A 16,995-nucleotide genomic window follows, 5' to 3' on the forward strand; every position below is an offset into this window, starting at 1 on the left:
GCTGTCTTAGCTTTGTGCTCCTGTCAAGTGTGATGAGAATCTGTCAAGGGGTTTAGGAATTATACTTAAACCAGAACTTTACAACAAATTTTGTATGACTGTGACCTTGATCCCAAGATTAAAGCATTTCATAGAATGAATTGTCTTGACTACAAAATGAATAATTCCAAGTATGATGGGAATCCATCAAGACATTTAGGAAATACATGCAAATGAAAAACTGACAAAAATCAAAACAAACCATTGATGTCACCACTAATTCCAACACCAGAAAAAGTGACTGTTATATGTATTTTCCAAGAACGCATGCTCAACAAAAATCAAAGAATGTCAAGAATTATGGACCGATATTTTATGTACATATGCTGCATGAAGATTACAACTTTGTGATTTTGATTTCTTCATCTCGGAGGAAATTACAATATCCATGGCTAATTCATCATCTCCAGGACTAGATCATTAATTTGCAACGTTCCCTCAAGAGTGAGGGAAAGAAAACGCTCTGCAGCCTTTGCACTCAGGGTTCTCAGAGACGGTAATCGTAAAAGAATTTTTCCATATCTATAGGGATCTTGAGGATAGGTATGTCTCATGTAGCGGCGAAGAACATCCAGAAATTGTGTCTGAAGATTTAGTATCTTTTGTTTGTCCTGAACTCCTTGAGCATCTACAAAATACATAAAAAATTCTATCTGATTAAATTAAGGCATAACCATTTAAATACACAGAATTTCCCTCACTTCTTTAATTTAAAGATGTTAGACTCACTTTACTAACATGCTTTTGCTGATAATGTAAAATAGTTCAAAAGATTTTAAAAGTAAAATCTAACCCATGTCGTGTGGTAACTTTGGTTATGGCAAACATGCTAGTGCAAACTGACATATTAGATGTAGTGTTTTCCAAGCTGTGTGCATGCTATACACGGTATAATACATTACGTAACAAAATCAGTACAGTGTACCTGGATATGTGAGCACGATGGCGTTCATAATAGAGAATTCCGGCTGGTCCAGTTCCAGGTCCCGCAATCTATGAGTGAACTCGAGTGTGGCAGATACCAACTCCTTCCCCCACCCTAGACCCTCAGCCATGCTGCTGGGTACTTCCAAGCCATCCGCAAATTTAATTGCATTTTCCAATGGCAGTGATCTGAAGCAATAATTAGTCCGATTCAAAAGACTTTCTCCAAAACAAGGAACATCTCTACAAATATCATGATATCGGAATGAAAGTGAAGGTTTTATCCTTCAAATATGTTAATTTAGAACAATAATATGGTGGCAGTCTCTAACAATATGCTTGGCATTATCGACCAACTAACAGTTTTCTGGTAATAAAAATAAACTAGAATGGACTCAAATCATCATCAGGTATCACACAACTGACTCTTTGGATCAAGTGAAAAGATTCAGATTGCATCGAAAATATCTTTGTATTTGTTGCAAATGGATATTCGCTGAAGGTTGTCAACTCTTCCTGTTAAACAATCTCATTAATGATTCTGTTATAGCAACAGGTAATGAATTATGAAACTACAAAAATTATAAAACCAAGTAATGTAAAATGCTGAGAATCATTGTTATTTTCCAGTTAAAACTGGGACACAACTCTATTGTGAGACAAAGTCAATGAACATATTGGATTACTTTCCCAAAATAAGTTCCTGCAATATGCTCAAAGTCACCTATCTAACTGATCTATTATTGCAAACAAGGGTGACAAAGCTTAAATTTTCAACAAAAAAGTCAAAGATATGATTTTAATATGACAATTCTGGTCACACAGTTACACTGGGAGTATGACAAGTTTAGTAATATTGTTACACCAGGACAATGACACGTCTGGTAACAGTGTTTCACTGGGACTGTGACAATTCTGGTCACACAGATACAATGGGAGTATAACAAGTTTGTGAAGTGTTACATCAGGATAATGACAAGTCTGGTAACAGTTTTACACTAGGACTATGACAATTCTGGTGACACTGTTACAATGGGAGTATGACAAGTTTGCTAAGTGTTACATCGGGATAATGACAAGTCTGGTAACAGTCTTACACTAGGCCTATGACAATTCTGGTGACACAGTTACAATGGGAGTATGACATGTTTGCTAAGTGTTACATCAGGATAATGACAATTCTGGTAACAGTCTTACACTAGGACTATGACAATTCTGGTGACACAGTTACAATGGGAGTATGACATGTTTGCTAAGTGTTACATCAGGATAATGACAAGTCTGGTAACAGTCTTACACTAGGCCTATGACAATTCTGGTGACACAGTTACAATGGGAGTATGACATGTTTGCTAAGTGTTACATCAGGATAATGACAATTCTGGTAACAGTCTTACACTAGGCCTATGACAATTCTGGTGACACAGTTACAATGGGAGTATGACATGTTTGCTAAGTGTTACATCGGGATAATGACAATTCTGGTAACAGTCTTACACTAGGACTATGACAATTCTGGTGACACAGTTACAATGGGAGTATGACATGTTTGCTAAGTGTTACATCGGGATAATGACAAGTCTGGTAACAGTCTTACACTAGGCCTATGACAATTCTGGTGACACAGTTACAATGGGAGTATGACATGTTTGCTAAGTGTTACATCGGGATAATGACAAGTCTGGTCACATTGTTACAATAGGACAATGACAAGCCTGGTAACCTCCAAAGTGAACCTCCAGTCCTGGAGAAATCTGAACTGTTAGGGGTCATTATGAGATTTCCATTTCACCAAGATGAGAAACTGTATAGAGCACAAGTGAAGTCTTCCTAGGAGAACCATGTCTGCCAAGGAATTCAAGGTTCTAAGAGACAGAAATAGGCATGATGACAACCAGATCAAGGCTCTCAGCAGTTCCAACAGGGTCAGGATTCTGTCCAAGCTTTCTCATGGAAAATAGATTAATTCCATGTTTGTTAAGAAATTCATCTCTATGTACATGATGTCCCAAGATGGGATGAACTCTGATTTCTCTAGGATGGGTAAAAGACCAAACCGGTCTCTATGAAGGAGGACAGATCATGACTTTGGGACTCTTAGGAAAATACTGGGCTGCTAGGATCCCCATGGACCTTATGTGGATGGTGACTGTTCCTTACACCTTGGAAAACCCACTGGGTGCAGAGGCTAAGTTTAACGACTGAGCAAGAAACTGGAAGTCCTCTCCAACCAAGCAGAACTGGAGAAACTTCCTGTGAGGGAATATGTGGATATGAAGATATGCATCCTGGAGGTTGATAGAGATAATCCAGTTGCTAGATCTGACTGAGGCTGTGGTCTCCATCTTGAAAGATACAGCCTCTAGAAACATGTTTGCAGAGGAAGGATATATGATTAGCTAAAAACTTTCCAACCTTTTTAGAAACCAGGAAGATCAACAAGCTGAAGAGAGCTGCCTAAAAGATGTTGTCATGAGAGACTATATAAACCAGTGATCTAACCCTGAGATCTGAAACCTCCAGTGTCTTACATGTGAGGCAGGTCCAGGTCTCTGCAGGTATGTCCACTTATATTACCCTGGATTTCAAAGTGGGAGCTTTACGTGGCTAGACAGGGGTGTGAACCCTGCAAACAGATGTGAAAACCACAGTCTCAATGGGAACTGACCACCTGTTGTGCTGCCTAACCAGCTCCTGACCTTAGAGAAAGCTCCCAGAGCATGGTCAGGTGAGGGAGCAATAATCAGTTTGGGAGGAAGAGGCCTCAGAAGATCTTTTCCAAACTGGAAATCATTCTTTTTTTTTTCTGCCCATATGGATTCATTATGATGCTGATCCACCTACCTTCACTTGTCAGTCATCTGTTAGCTGACTCAATCCCCAACAGGGTTTACTGCTACACTGGCAAGCTGGATGGTTTCAATCTAGTCCTTGTTGCTGTACCAATGGATTTCTGATTAATGGTGACCAATGACCAGCAACCAGTGACCAGTTACCTGTCAATTACCAGTCAGATGACTGTAATCTGTTGGAGAATCCAGCCTCAGAAACAATCAAGTGTGATCATGGCTCTCTCTTACAAGGGTGGAAGGGGATCAATCTGCCAGTCACTTCATGGCTTAAATCTTTAAGAGAGTGCTGCTCCTCAGTCGTGGTGGGGAGGGAAAGGGGCATGACTTACTCTTTATAGCCAATGAGCAAAGGACAACTCCTCCACATGGGGGCGATGGTGCACTCAATCCCCTCGCTCTGGATTAGGAAAGGGCACTGCTCCTCCCTCAAGAAAGGGCATGCCTTACTCTCAGCCCCATGGACATGGGGAGAGCTCTATTTCTCCCTCAATGAATGAGAAAGGCACAACTCATTCTCCACCCTGATTATCCCTCCTTTGGGAGGCACCCATGACCCTAAGGTTTCTTGGGCCTGATCCATATCCAAAGAAACTGATCCTGTATGAAAGGGCTAGATTTTCTCTTCTGACCCCCATGGGACACAGGGCAGGTGAAATAATGTTAAGATAAGGAAGAGGAAGGTCATTTCATACATTTCATACTCTTATATGCATGTCAGTTCTCTGCAAGGTCCCACACCTTTTCATGTCAGACTGCAGTGCAGACACTTGTATTTCTGCAACCTGTGCAAAAGGCAGGTGTTGTGGGTATCTCAAAGGAGCTTCAAAGGAGCTTCTGATGAATGCTATTTCCGCCAGTTTCTTTAAACATTTCCCTCAAAGTCTGATTGTTGCTGTTGTTGTTGTTGTGGGGTTTAACGCCATTCTTCAGCACATGATAGGCTATGCATGGCGGCCAGTATTAATGGTGGAGGAAGAACCCGGGAAAACCCCGAAAAGAACCACTGACCCATGAGAAGCTACTGGCAAGCTTTCTCACATACCCACATTGGCCGAATCCTAGAGTCGAACCCACGCAGACAGAGGTGAGATGGCAGTGATCCGTAACGGAGAGCACTTTAAACCACTCAGCCACTCGGGGCCCCCCCGTCAAAGTCTGAAAGGAAAAGCAATAAACAATAACATAAATATGAAATGTATAGTATTTACAATGCCATAAAATGTATTGAGGTAGACAGATGATGAGTGGTGATGAGTGGTGTAACTTGTACCAACCTAAGATTGCGTTACCAAACCTAAGTAAAGACAGTCAAGCAGCCAGTGCATATTTATAAACAGATGCAGGAGTGGTGTGAAATAAATGAATCAAATATTGCTCTTCTAATAAACAAGACAACAGACAAAATTAATTACAGGAAAGAATAAAAAAGCCAAGAGGGAGTGCAAGTACTATAACGTGATAAGTACTGTATTTGATGGCCTATAAGTCGATGTGGAGTAGAAGTCAAATGAGCAAATTTGGTCAAATTTTCCATCCTTCATCCAGATATAGGTCAATGCTGAATATAAGAGGAGGCCAGATCAATAACTTGGTTTCATCTTTTTCACTTCATTCCACACATTTTATCTGTAATTCAGTAACCTTTCCTGTTAAGATAATTAAATGTAACTAAAAGTACCTAATTTGTTTCACAAGAAGTATTTTAAATGTACTACATACTTTTAGCTACATATAATGATGACCTTACAATTACAGACATAAAAGAAATTTACAATACCGTGTTCAACTAAACTACAGTAGCTTCCGGTTTCATAAATATTTAAGGTATCACTGTATGCTATTTCAGATTACCACCAACAGGGAAATTGCATCATTAATGCCAAAGTGCTTTTTCTAGAGTTGTTTTTTGAAGAGAGATACAGAGAGGCATATGTATTCCATCACACTGTTCTTCCTCCACCTCATGATCAAATAAAATATCACCTGATATGAGAGAAAGTGAGAGATTTCAGCTCTTCATGCTTTTTGGGGGGTGGGGTGGTAACTTAATGCCCCTGTTAGCTGAAGCATTTGTCAAGGAGAGAAAACAATAGTAAATTAAATAGTAAATGTAAACTATGAAAATACATACCATACTCCTTCAGAGTTTCAATATTCACAATATTAATATCCATATAGACTCTATTTAGGTTAAATACCAAGAATGACCATTTCACATGCTGTCTAATTTTCTTGCAAGAACAACGACCACTCTATTCCCAACAAATAAGATTTTTTTAAAGTGCATGTACTCTTCCTGTACTTAGGCAATTGTTTTTGATCTTTGCTCACACTTTAAATTGCTGTGAGTTCTATCAGCAAGTTCAAAAGATGTCACTTGTTGAGAAATTCACATGAGTAACCAGCATTTCCTTTCATTATATGGTACCATATTCATAATATCCTATGGGTAGCATCATTTCCCTATTGATAGCCTCACTAATTTGACCTGGTCTGCCAAATCTTGACTCCAAACAGGTGTTATCTTGCAAAAGCCTGACTACAGCTCTGTATGTGTGTGACTTGGATTTTTAATGTAGCTTTAAACAAATATAAATTACATCTTAAACATATTTAATTAACGTGTAAATACCACTACAAAGCCATGTCATTCTTGAACAATGGAAGTGGTAACTAAAACTAAAGAGAATCGATTTGCTTACCAGTGTTATGAATTGACAATGGAATACAGTAAAATCTGTTACATGAGACTGACCTTTCTGCCAACAAAAAATGGTCTCTCAAGACAGGTGGTCTTTCATAGCAGTTTTGTGGAAAAAGACCAGTTTCCAAGGTCCAGTTTCAGAACAATTTAAAGAAAAATAATCACAATCACTGTACATATGCTTTAATCTTTATTAATAGTTCTTGCAAAAAAATTCTGTGCATTCATCTAAAAACAAAATTATATAGCAATAAAGATATACTTCTATCATTAAACATGAAATCGCATTGTCGTTTGAAGATCACATAAATCAGCATATGAAATAGTTTCTGATTTACTCCTTTTCCTTTATAACAAACTAAATTTGTTTTACCGATGTTTAAGCTGTTTTTTTACGAGTGGTCTGCTCTTTTTCACTTTTTTTTTGAGTTACAATAGTTATTTTCTCCAGCCTTAAAATTTATCTCTTTTTAGTTGGAGTTTCGTCCATTGTTATTAAGGTTCTAGGTGTTAACATTATTAGAGCTCAGTTGTAATATCGAACGTAAAGACGGTTTTGACTGGGCTTTGAGAAAGTATGAAAAAACTATACAGGTGCATTGCATATCTAACAATTAATGAAATAAAAAGAAACAATTATCTCACCCAGAAACAGAACCGTTTACTCAGAGACAAAAGTAAATGGCTTCATTCAAAGAAGACATACAGGGATTAAACCTGGTCACACCAACTTGAATAGATGACAGCTCTGATTAAGATGTAATCATTTGACATAAAGGGAAAAATCAGAAAACAGCACCAGTCTATCATTTGAATCCCATAAACAATTCTCTTTTGCTGATTTAACAGACACCCCCAGCCAATAAGGATTAACTCCAAAGACAAACAATATACACAACCACTACATCAATTTCAGCACTTCAGTGGCAATCTGTGACATGTACATTAGCCTGGTTTACGGACTCTAGCATCTATCACCAGTAGCCACAATCCATTTTTTTCTTTATATTTGTTTTTGATCAGAACAATTGTTACTAACAAAGCGGTCTTTGTAACAACTGATTACATATAGGTCAGTGGTGTCAATGTTCTCATGATACAGTCGTTCATAGGGATGCTGGGTCCTACTCATACATATGATCTATGATAAGGCCATGAAGCAGGCTAAGTGTGAGAATAATTAGTCTGGTTCCCTGCTTCGTATGCTCCCTGCATTGATCTACCCTGTACAAATTGAGGAAAACAATGCAAGGAGCATACAAAACAGGAAACCAGACTATGGAATAATCTACATTTACTTTAGTCTGGTTTACAACAGTAACTATAAAACCCTATAAGAATACCTAGAAAATTTTAGATATCGATAGCCAGCCTATTTTTTAAATCTTTTATTAGAATGGTTTGAGTTATTGTTGTTGCAGGGTTAAAATGAAAGTCAATGGATTATATCCTCATTTTTGTGATGCAGTCATTCATAGCAGCATCAAAATGCATATTTAACCAAGATATCACAGTCGCTGGTCGTGTTCAGCAGGTGGTCGTTCATGACTGCATTTATATAACAAAATCAATCCATGCATTACGATTGTGGTCGGAAATGACAGGTGATCGCCCATAGCAGAGGTCATTCATAACAGTTTTTACTGTATGGTACTGCACTTGTACAAAAGATCACAGTCATCAAGCGAACAATACAGATTCATCAGGACATTTCTCTCTCTCTCTCTCTCACATACGGGGCATCAATTTTATTTGATTGTAAGTTGCAAGAAGTATAATGTAATGGAAAATTGTCTTTCTCATGGTTATTCATCTCCTAACTTGTCAATTCTAATGTACCGATATGTACTGGTAATGAAATTCAAACGCATATTTCCAGTGCACACTGATTCAATGCAATTACATCATTCTAATGTACATTAATTTTTAATACTGACGATCATGTAATTGTTTAAAATTCTTCTCAGTGTGGGGTCCTATATTTTTTCATACATAATCACTTTCCCAAAATAAAATATTTTTTACACATTATTTTTTGTACTTACAGAAGAAGTTTTTTCCATGCAAAAAATTATGTGACATATGATAAAACGATTTGGATGATATAATCCATTAACAAGTCAATTCGGAGTATAAGACAAAGCTAAGATTTTCTGTTAAAAAGGTATTGTCTTATAGGCCAGTAAAATAAATCAAAGAAGCATGACAGTCTGAACAAACAAAACAAAAGCTGGTGTGCAACCCCCTTATGAAATACTACAGTCAATGTAATTCATGACAGATAAGGAGTATTAGTAGCTGTACACTAACATAAAAGGAACATGTGACATGGAGGGCTCAAGGGTTCTGGCAACGAAGGCAGATAATGAAAAACAGACCAGCCACACACCACAAGGAGTGGTTGGAGGTGGGTTGGAGTTAACATTAAGCAGGTTACTGTTGAAAATGTAACAATAATGGCCTGCAAAAAAACAAAACAATACATGATCAAAATGTAATGAACTGAGGGGAAACACTCTGAAAATATGGAAATCGATATTTGCCAGATGAGCAATTTAACACAAATCAAAGGCATAAATTCTAAGAGTAATGTCACCAAAGCTTTAATACATGTGCATGTAGCATCCAGAATAATGACGAGGGCAACAGTACATGAGCCTGAAACCTGGGCAGCAGACTGGGTCTGTTTTGTTTTGAATTCTATCTCTGTGACAGTTCATCCATTAGAGAATTCTTACTGACTGGTTGAGGGTAATTCCATTCCAAAATAACTAAGCTACACAATGCAATATTGACAGGTATCATACGACTCACATGAACCAACTGATTTATCATTTTTTCCTCAGTATAATATGTATTTATACCAATGCATGTTGTTTGAAAAATTAAGAACCATTACATACGAGTTAAAAAAATAATTCTTCTGACGGTAATTTTTACGAGTATAAATTGTTTATGATGTCAAAGACCAGGACATGGACATTCTGAAATATCAACGATGAATTTATCACGACATGTATTTATGGTTGTGGTGGGAGTACGGACTTTTTGGAGCTTTTCCTGTTGCAGTATCAGGGGGCTCTCCAGTGTCCATACTCTCTCGACTTGTTGAGCAGTTTCACAGGATATCAGATCCTTTGGGAAGTCAAGAACTTTTGTTAATCCTCTCCTTTTTTTTGGCTTTGAGCATGCAATACCACTGATTCCAGCAGAAATCTGCTCTCTTTGTGGGTCATACCAGTTTCTTGGCAGGAGAGTTGATAATCTGTGGCAAACACATTCAAAACTATTGGGGACCGGTTTGCTGCTCTTTTCATGGGCTGGATTTGGGTGGTTTGTCATTTAAACAATAGGAGTTTTAACTGTTACACTATCACACTGATTCTTTGATATATCTACTTCAATAGTGGCTTCAACAGCTGCTAACATGGGATTTGGTGGTGTGAGGACTGAATTTTGGCTTGCTCTTCAAGTCATGTAATGTTTGAGTACAGTCAGCACTCGTGGAAGGTTTTCTCCTTCACTCAAGTTGTACTGGTGTAGGACATGCCAGCTGTGTTAAGTGGAAATGTGCCTTCCACATATATCCTGGCCTTAGGAAAGCTCATGCCTTTCTCTTGTTTGATGCATTGGATTGCCTTCACCTGTTTGATGCATTGGATTGCCTTCTCTTATTTGATGCATTGGATTGCCTTCTCTTATTTGATGCACTGGACTGCCTTCTCTTGTTTTTGATGCACTGGATTGGCTTCTCTTGTTTGCATTTTTGGCAGTCTCTGGAGCACAACATATTTGTACAAAATATTCTCTAAGCAGACTGGTTTCTCCCTTCAATCATTTTTTTTGGAGGCCATATTTATGGCAGCTGAACAATGTAAAGCAATAGAAATGAAAGGGTCAACATAGATGCTCAAAAACCTGGCCCTGATTAATGTAGGTAAAACAACGCAGCTAAACATTAGTAAATGCTCATAGGAATCAACCAGTCATTACAGCAAGCATGTTTGTTTTTATGTGAAACAGCATTTATTATTTACACATCACCACAATCCTGTCTATATAGCAAAATGCTAGTTTAATACACACGTGTCCCTTAGAGGTACTATTTCTCCACTGGCCAAAAAGAACTTTCAGGAATTCACAAGTCTGTTTCTTCTGTCCTTAACTTCTTTCAAGTCTGGTTTTCAAAACTCCTTCACAAAAGCGTAGATACTTTGATGGTCAGATCTGCACCATTTTCATTTCTGAACTAGCCAGATGAAAGGTCATTGCAAAAGTTCCTTTGGTCTTTGACTTGTAGAGCTAAAAGCAGACTAGATGGCAACTAATTTGAATTACATCAGGCTATTTAGCGCACAATGTTCATCAAATTTACCATGTGATTAGGACTGCATCTGCACAGTATTCATCACTTTGCATCAATCAAAGTACTAAGAATACTGAAGTCTTGTGGGTGTATGTGTGTGATTTGGATTTTTAATGTAGCTTCAACAATGTTTCAGTCAAATTGCTATAATGTCTGCAGTGTGGCAGTTTACAGTGATGTCAAGCATAGGGCATCATGCCACAGACATGTAGTTTGATGTCCCACCCAGTCACAGTATCCCGACATCAGGCCGACTAACCTCTTAATTGCTGGGTCCTTAGCTAGGCAGCTGTTAGTACTTTTTTTTATGTCTTTGGTATGACTCAGCTTGGGTTTGAACCCCTGACCTCCTGCATCTGAGGCGGACATTCTAACCACTAGGTCACCAGAGCATTTGTCTTGTAGGGTAGAAGTGAAACTAATTTATCTAAGATCAGATGGAAGAACACAACTCCAAAGAAATTGCTATTCATCATCCTTTTTACTACGAAAAAATACTGCTTTAAATAATCTTTATATTTTTGTTTAAAAAATTCTTTGTACATCACAAGAAAATTTACATCTATATATAATTATTAATTTAATGAGATGATATTATTAACAACTTCTTGCACTGTCTTCATTATAAAAGGACTTATTATTACTTCTGATACAAGGACAACCATCAGTGCTAATGCACACCATTGCTGTTAAGTGCCTCTGCTATCTGGCAATTTACTCTCCAGTTTTGGATGATGTTATCCTTCTGCCAACCAGCTCAGAGGTCACATCTGTGTGTTAAGAGTAACAGATTAGTTCCAAACTCATGACCCTATTACTCAGTTTATTTTCATGACTTGCCAAGGTCAATCTAATATATCTCTGGACTGCAATTTAAACTAAGCACATCTCTTCATAAGAAGAAATATTCAAGGGAGATAACTACTATCAGATCTAATCATTTACTTAAATCTGGTAGCCTCCACTGGCTTACAAAATTAACCTGAATTTCAGTAAGACCATACAGTTTGTAAAAAGAGAATGGATGATCACTTTGTCATATGCATGGAGAGACTGAAATCCTTCCATGCAAAAAATGTTCACAGTACATACAAATGCATGTGTGAACATTCATAGACTAGAGCGTGTAAACTGCTATTGCTGTGACTTTGTCAAATGAACCATATTATTTTTTTATTTAATATTGCTTACTTTGGAAGTTTTTCTGACTAATCTGAGGTTCTCTATTTTTATGAAATTTTGTATAAGGCAGGTTGATGAAATTTGTGCATAAAACTTCCCTTCAAAAACCATTTAACAAGGGAAAACAATTAATATGCCCATCTAGCCAACTAAAAATCATTGCTGGGGTTATATGTTTCCATGTAACTAGTCCAACTTTTGTACAAGAAGAATAATAAAGAAAAGAATCACAGTTCTAATTTCATGAGATGGCCTTCCATCCACACTTTGTGTCAGTATAGGAGGTCAATTTCTGAATTATCACCTCTGCTTTGACCTAACCAAAGTGCATACAATGTACTTACCTAATCAAAGTGCATACAATGTACTTACCTAATCAAAGTGTATACAATGTACATACCTAATCAAAGTGCATTCAATGTACTTACCTAATTGAAGTGCATACAATGTACTTACCTAATCAAAGTGCATGCAAAGTACTTACCTAATTAAAGTGCATACAATGTACTTACCGAACCAAAGTGCATACAATGTACTTACCTAATCAAAGTGCATACAATGTACTTACCTAATTAAAGTGCATACAATGTACTTACCTAATCAAAGTGCATACAATGTACTTACCTAATCAAAGCGAATACAATGTACTTACCTAATCAAAGTGCATACAATGTACTTACCTAATTAAAGTGCATACAATGTACTTACCTAATCAAAGTGCATACAATGTACTTACCTAAATGCAAGTCTGAAAACATTGAGCTCCATGAAAGATGACTTTAACAAGGCCATTTGGTCCTCTATGCAGAAATCACGAAACCCTACAAACAAAAGGGTTGAAAGGAAAATAACACTAATAACAGCATTTCCTCTGTGACAAATTGGGATTTACAAATCTTGTGCGAGGGTTGGGGGTTCATATCATTTATCAAGCTGTGTAAAATATACATTTTAACAATTAACTGCAAACATCATGTACTTTCTGATTAGTCACAGATCAGAATTTGAGACATTATTAGATTCTGCTCAGGTTTTTTACTTCATTGTCTTGTCAAAACTTTTTCCTATTTTTGTAACCAGAAAAAAATGTTTTCAGCTATTCTTTGACAAATATTTGAAACAAATACTGGTAGAATAGGTAAGAGTTTTCTATTTGAGGATTTGAAAGTGTAACCGGTGGTTTTACTTTTTAAAAGAATTTGTTTTACCACTTCCAATTAGTCTTGCCAGTACAATTCAAATCTGCAACAGAACAAACTCCATACCATATATGCAAACTTATAAGACATGTCCAATCGCAAATGGTACAGACCCACATATGCCATTACATAAAGCTTCAGCAAATCTGGGTCTGTGCAGTTTGTTAGGAGTAATCAGTACAACAAACAACATATATCCTGACTGGCAGGTGCATTATGCTAAGGCAGATAGGGATCTTTGTTGTTTGCAGTCTGACTTGACTTAAAATGAATATAGACCGTAAATATTTCGAAATCCGCAAATACAAGATCGTTATCATCCAAATTAACAGAATCTTCTAAAATCAAAGGGTGCATTTTACAAGATTTATTGTATTCCTCAAGATTGGACTTTACAACTACTGCATATTCTCTGCAGATGAAAGAATATAAGAACAACCTACCTTGTCACAGATGTTATGGTTGAGTAGTAGGACCTGTTCTAATGTAGCTGTGCTTATGGGTAATTGGTTACAAGTGAGAGGGTTTTCTTTTACACATTTAATATAACCTTAATGCTTCCAGATCTACATGCTGACCCCTGCACTACCTAGCTTATAAACAATCCTAGCAGACTTCAGAAAGAGCATTCCCAGAAGACCTTTCCCAGTGTTGAACTTATTGTCTGTGTTAACTGCAGACCCTTTATTTCACCCTAGTCTGTATACCAAAGTGCACAGAATCTAAACTATAAAATCCAAATAAAGACATATATACAGGCTCTTTTGCAATCTTTAATGTATATTTCAATTTTCAAAAATACATGTATTATATTAAATGGTAAATTACCTGCTTTTCTTCCAAACATTGATAAACACCATACCAATTGAAATAACTATGTTTAGCCCAGTAATATTGTGTGTATGTGTGTGTGTGTGTGTGATTTGGATTTTTAACATAGCTTTAACAATTTTTTGATCATATCGCTATGATGTCTGCAGTGTGGCAGTTTAGAATAATGTCTAGCATGATGTCCCACCCAGTCACATTTTCCTGACATCAGGCCAACCAGTCCTAAAACTAACCTCTTAATGCTGAGTGCCTAGCAAGGCAGCTGTTAGTACCATATTTATAAGTATTTGGTATGACTCAGCTGGGGTTTGAAACTGCACCATCTCGCATCCAATGCAGACACTCTAACCTCTAGGCCACACAAGAAATCTGCCACAAACACAATGACCTACTCTCTGAAATCATAAATTTTTTGGGTACCGATTGTCATAGATTTCATGCTTGCTACAAGTATAATTATGACCTGCTCTCTGAAATCAAAATTTCTTTGAGCATCTCCATGAAATTAGGTACCTAAGTCCACCCCCCATCGTGATGCATGGGGTTCCGAAAATAAAAGTGAGCTGTATTCTATTGTCACAGGTTTTATGGTTGTCACAAATATAATAATGACCTACTCTTTGAAATCATGATTTGGTGACAGGGGTATCTAATGTTATAGTGGCAGAGTGGTCTAAAGCACTCTCCATTATGGATCACTGCCATATCACCTCTGTCTGCGTGGGTTCGAGTCTCGGATTCAGCCAATGTGGGTATGTGAAATAACTTGCCAGTAGCTTATCATGGGTTGGTGGTTCTTTCCAGGGGTTTACCGGGTTCTTCCTCCATCATTAATACTGGCCGCCATGTATAGCCTATCATGTGCTGAAAAATGGCGTTAAACCCTACGACGATGACAACAACAATCTATTGTTATCATTTTACAGTTGCAACAAATATGATAACAACCTAGTGCTCTCTAAAATCCTGATGTTTTGCTGGGCACCTATTAACACTGATTGATGGTTGCTATAAATATAATAATGACCTACTCTGTGATTCATGATTTGATGTTTTGCTGTGTATTATTAACACTGATTGATGGTTGCTATAAATATCATAATGACCTACTCTGTGATTCATGATTTGATGTTTTGCTGGGTACCTATTAACATAAATTGATGGTTGCTATAAATATAATAATGACCTACTTTGTGATTCATGATTTGATGTTTTGCTGTGTATTATTAACACTGATTGATGGTTGCTATAAATATCATAATGACCTACTCTGTGATTCATTGATGTTTTGCTGGGTACCTATTAACATAAATTGATGGTTGCTATAAATATCATAATGACCTACTCTGTGATTCATGATTTGATGTTTTGCTGTGTACTATTAACATTGATTGATGGTTGCTATAAATATAATAATGACCTACTCTGTGATTCATGATTTGATGTTTTGCTGTGTCTATTAACATTGATTGATGGTTGCTATAAATATAATAATGACCTACTTTGTGATTCATGATTTGATGTTTTGCTGTGTACTATTAACATTGATTGATGGTTGCTATAAATATCATAATGACCTACTCTGTGATTCATGATTTGATGTTTTGCTGGGTATCTATTAGCATTGATTGATGGTTGCTATAAATATAATAATGATCTACTCTGTGATTCATAAATTTTGTTGGGTACCTATTGTCATAGATTTTATGGCTGACACAAACCATGAATTTAAGACCCAATGACAAAACAAAATGACCACTCCCACAACCCATCAATTTAAGTACAAACAAAAATATAAATTTTTTGCAAAGCTACAAAAAGTGCCCATTGAGAAAAAAGTATTTTTTAAAATGAGAAGTCTGTTTTTTATTGCATCCTTCTTAATAACTGCCATGTACCAAAATCATCTCATTCTTATTAAACACCAACATACTAAATCTAACGGCAAAATATCTTCAGACATGTTTGTGTTAACATGTGACTGATACTGTAAATGGTACAGAAAAAACACTGTGACCTTGAACTTGATACCATAAACAGAAGATCACTAAAATGACCCCTAATGCTGTCAGGCTGCTATACCCACAAGCTAAGTTTAGTTACATTCATAATTAACGCTTTCTGAAGGAAAAAAATGCAAGTTATGAAAATGGCATCATTAAAGGTAATCTTCACAATTCTGAGCTTATTACCAAAGTTTTGGAACTGCTCCAGATATTTTAATACAGCTGCCACCCCTCCTCCACCAGACAATGACAACAAGTTTCATTTCTCCTTGTTTATGGCAACATAAATGTTCTTTGTCAAACACAAACATGAAATTTAAGTATTGGTTCAATGGAAATAGTTTTGTTGCCCATATTGGTTTCAAGTGAAACACTGCAAACATGACTGTGTGCGTGTGTGAGTCAGCCATAGATTTCTTGGTATATTTATTTAAAATACAGGGAGCCTTTTGTAGATTGCTTATCTTTTCTATCATTTTCAACCCTACGATAGTTGTGTAGAATTTTAAAATTAACTCTAAAGAAATAAGATCTTAACAATTATGTGTGTGACAAATGAACAAAGATATAAATCCAGGGCTGAACAAAAAAAGCTGACCAAAGTACACGACAAGTGAAATTCTTGGTTTGGCTAGCAAATATTTCATTTGAGAGGTTTGAATGGGTCAAGCACGATTATATTAATGTGACAAAATGCATATTTCTGAAAGATTCACAGCTGGCATGCAAAATAATCAATCAGATCAGTTGCTTTCACAACTAAATTACTTCAGTTAATGCAAGTACTTTCAACAGAAGTGATCAACAAGCTTATCAACAACATGAAGCAGCACTCAAAAGAATATCTGCAAATGTGTACAAGCCACAATGTCACACAACGACTGTTGACACC

The 16,995-nt window shown here is 36.8% G+C and overlaps 1 protein-coding gene across 1 annotated transcript in view; it reads right to left on the minus strand.

The window, feature by feature from the left end:
• Positions 1-243: 243 nt before the first annotated feature.
• LOC149793377 (retinoic acid receptor RXR-alpha-B-like) overlaps positions 244-16,995 on the minus strand; it is a 52,376-nt gene continuing 35,624 nt past the window's right edge. The window contains exons 5-7 of the mRNA XM_089967351.1: positions 12,804-12,888; positions 965-1,152; positions 244-667 (exon numbers count right to left, since the gene is read on the minus strand). Coding sequence (XP_089823477.1) covers positions 432-667; positions 965-1,152; positions 12,804-12,888 — 509 coding nt within the window. The 3' untranslated portion in view covers positions 244-431. The remainder of the gene's footprint in view (positions 668-964; positions 1,153-12,803; positions 12,889-16,995) is intronic.

This window comes from Sinohyriopsis cumingii, chromosome 8, assembly GCF_028554795.1.
Source record: "Sinohyriopsis cumingii isolate HCF-2022 chromosome 8, ASM2855479v2, whole genome shotgun sequence".
In the NCBI taxonomy this organism is placed as follows: Eukaryota; Metazoa; Mollusca; class Bivalvia; order Unionida; family Unionidae; genus Sinohyriopsis; species Sinohyriopsis cumingii.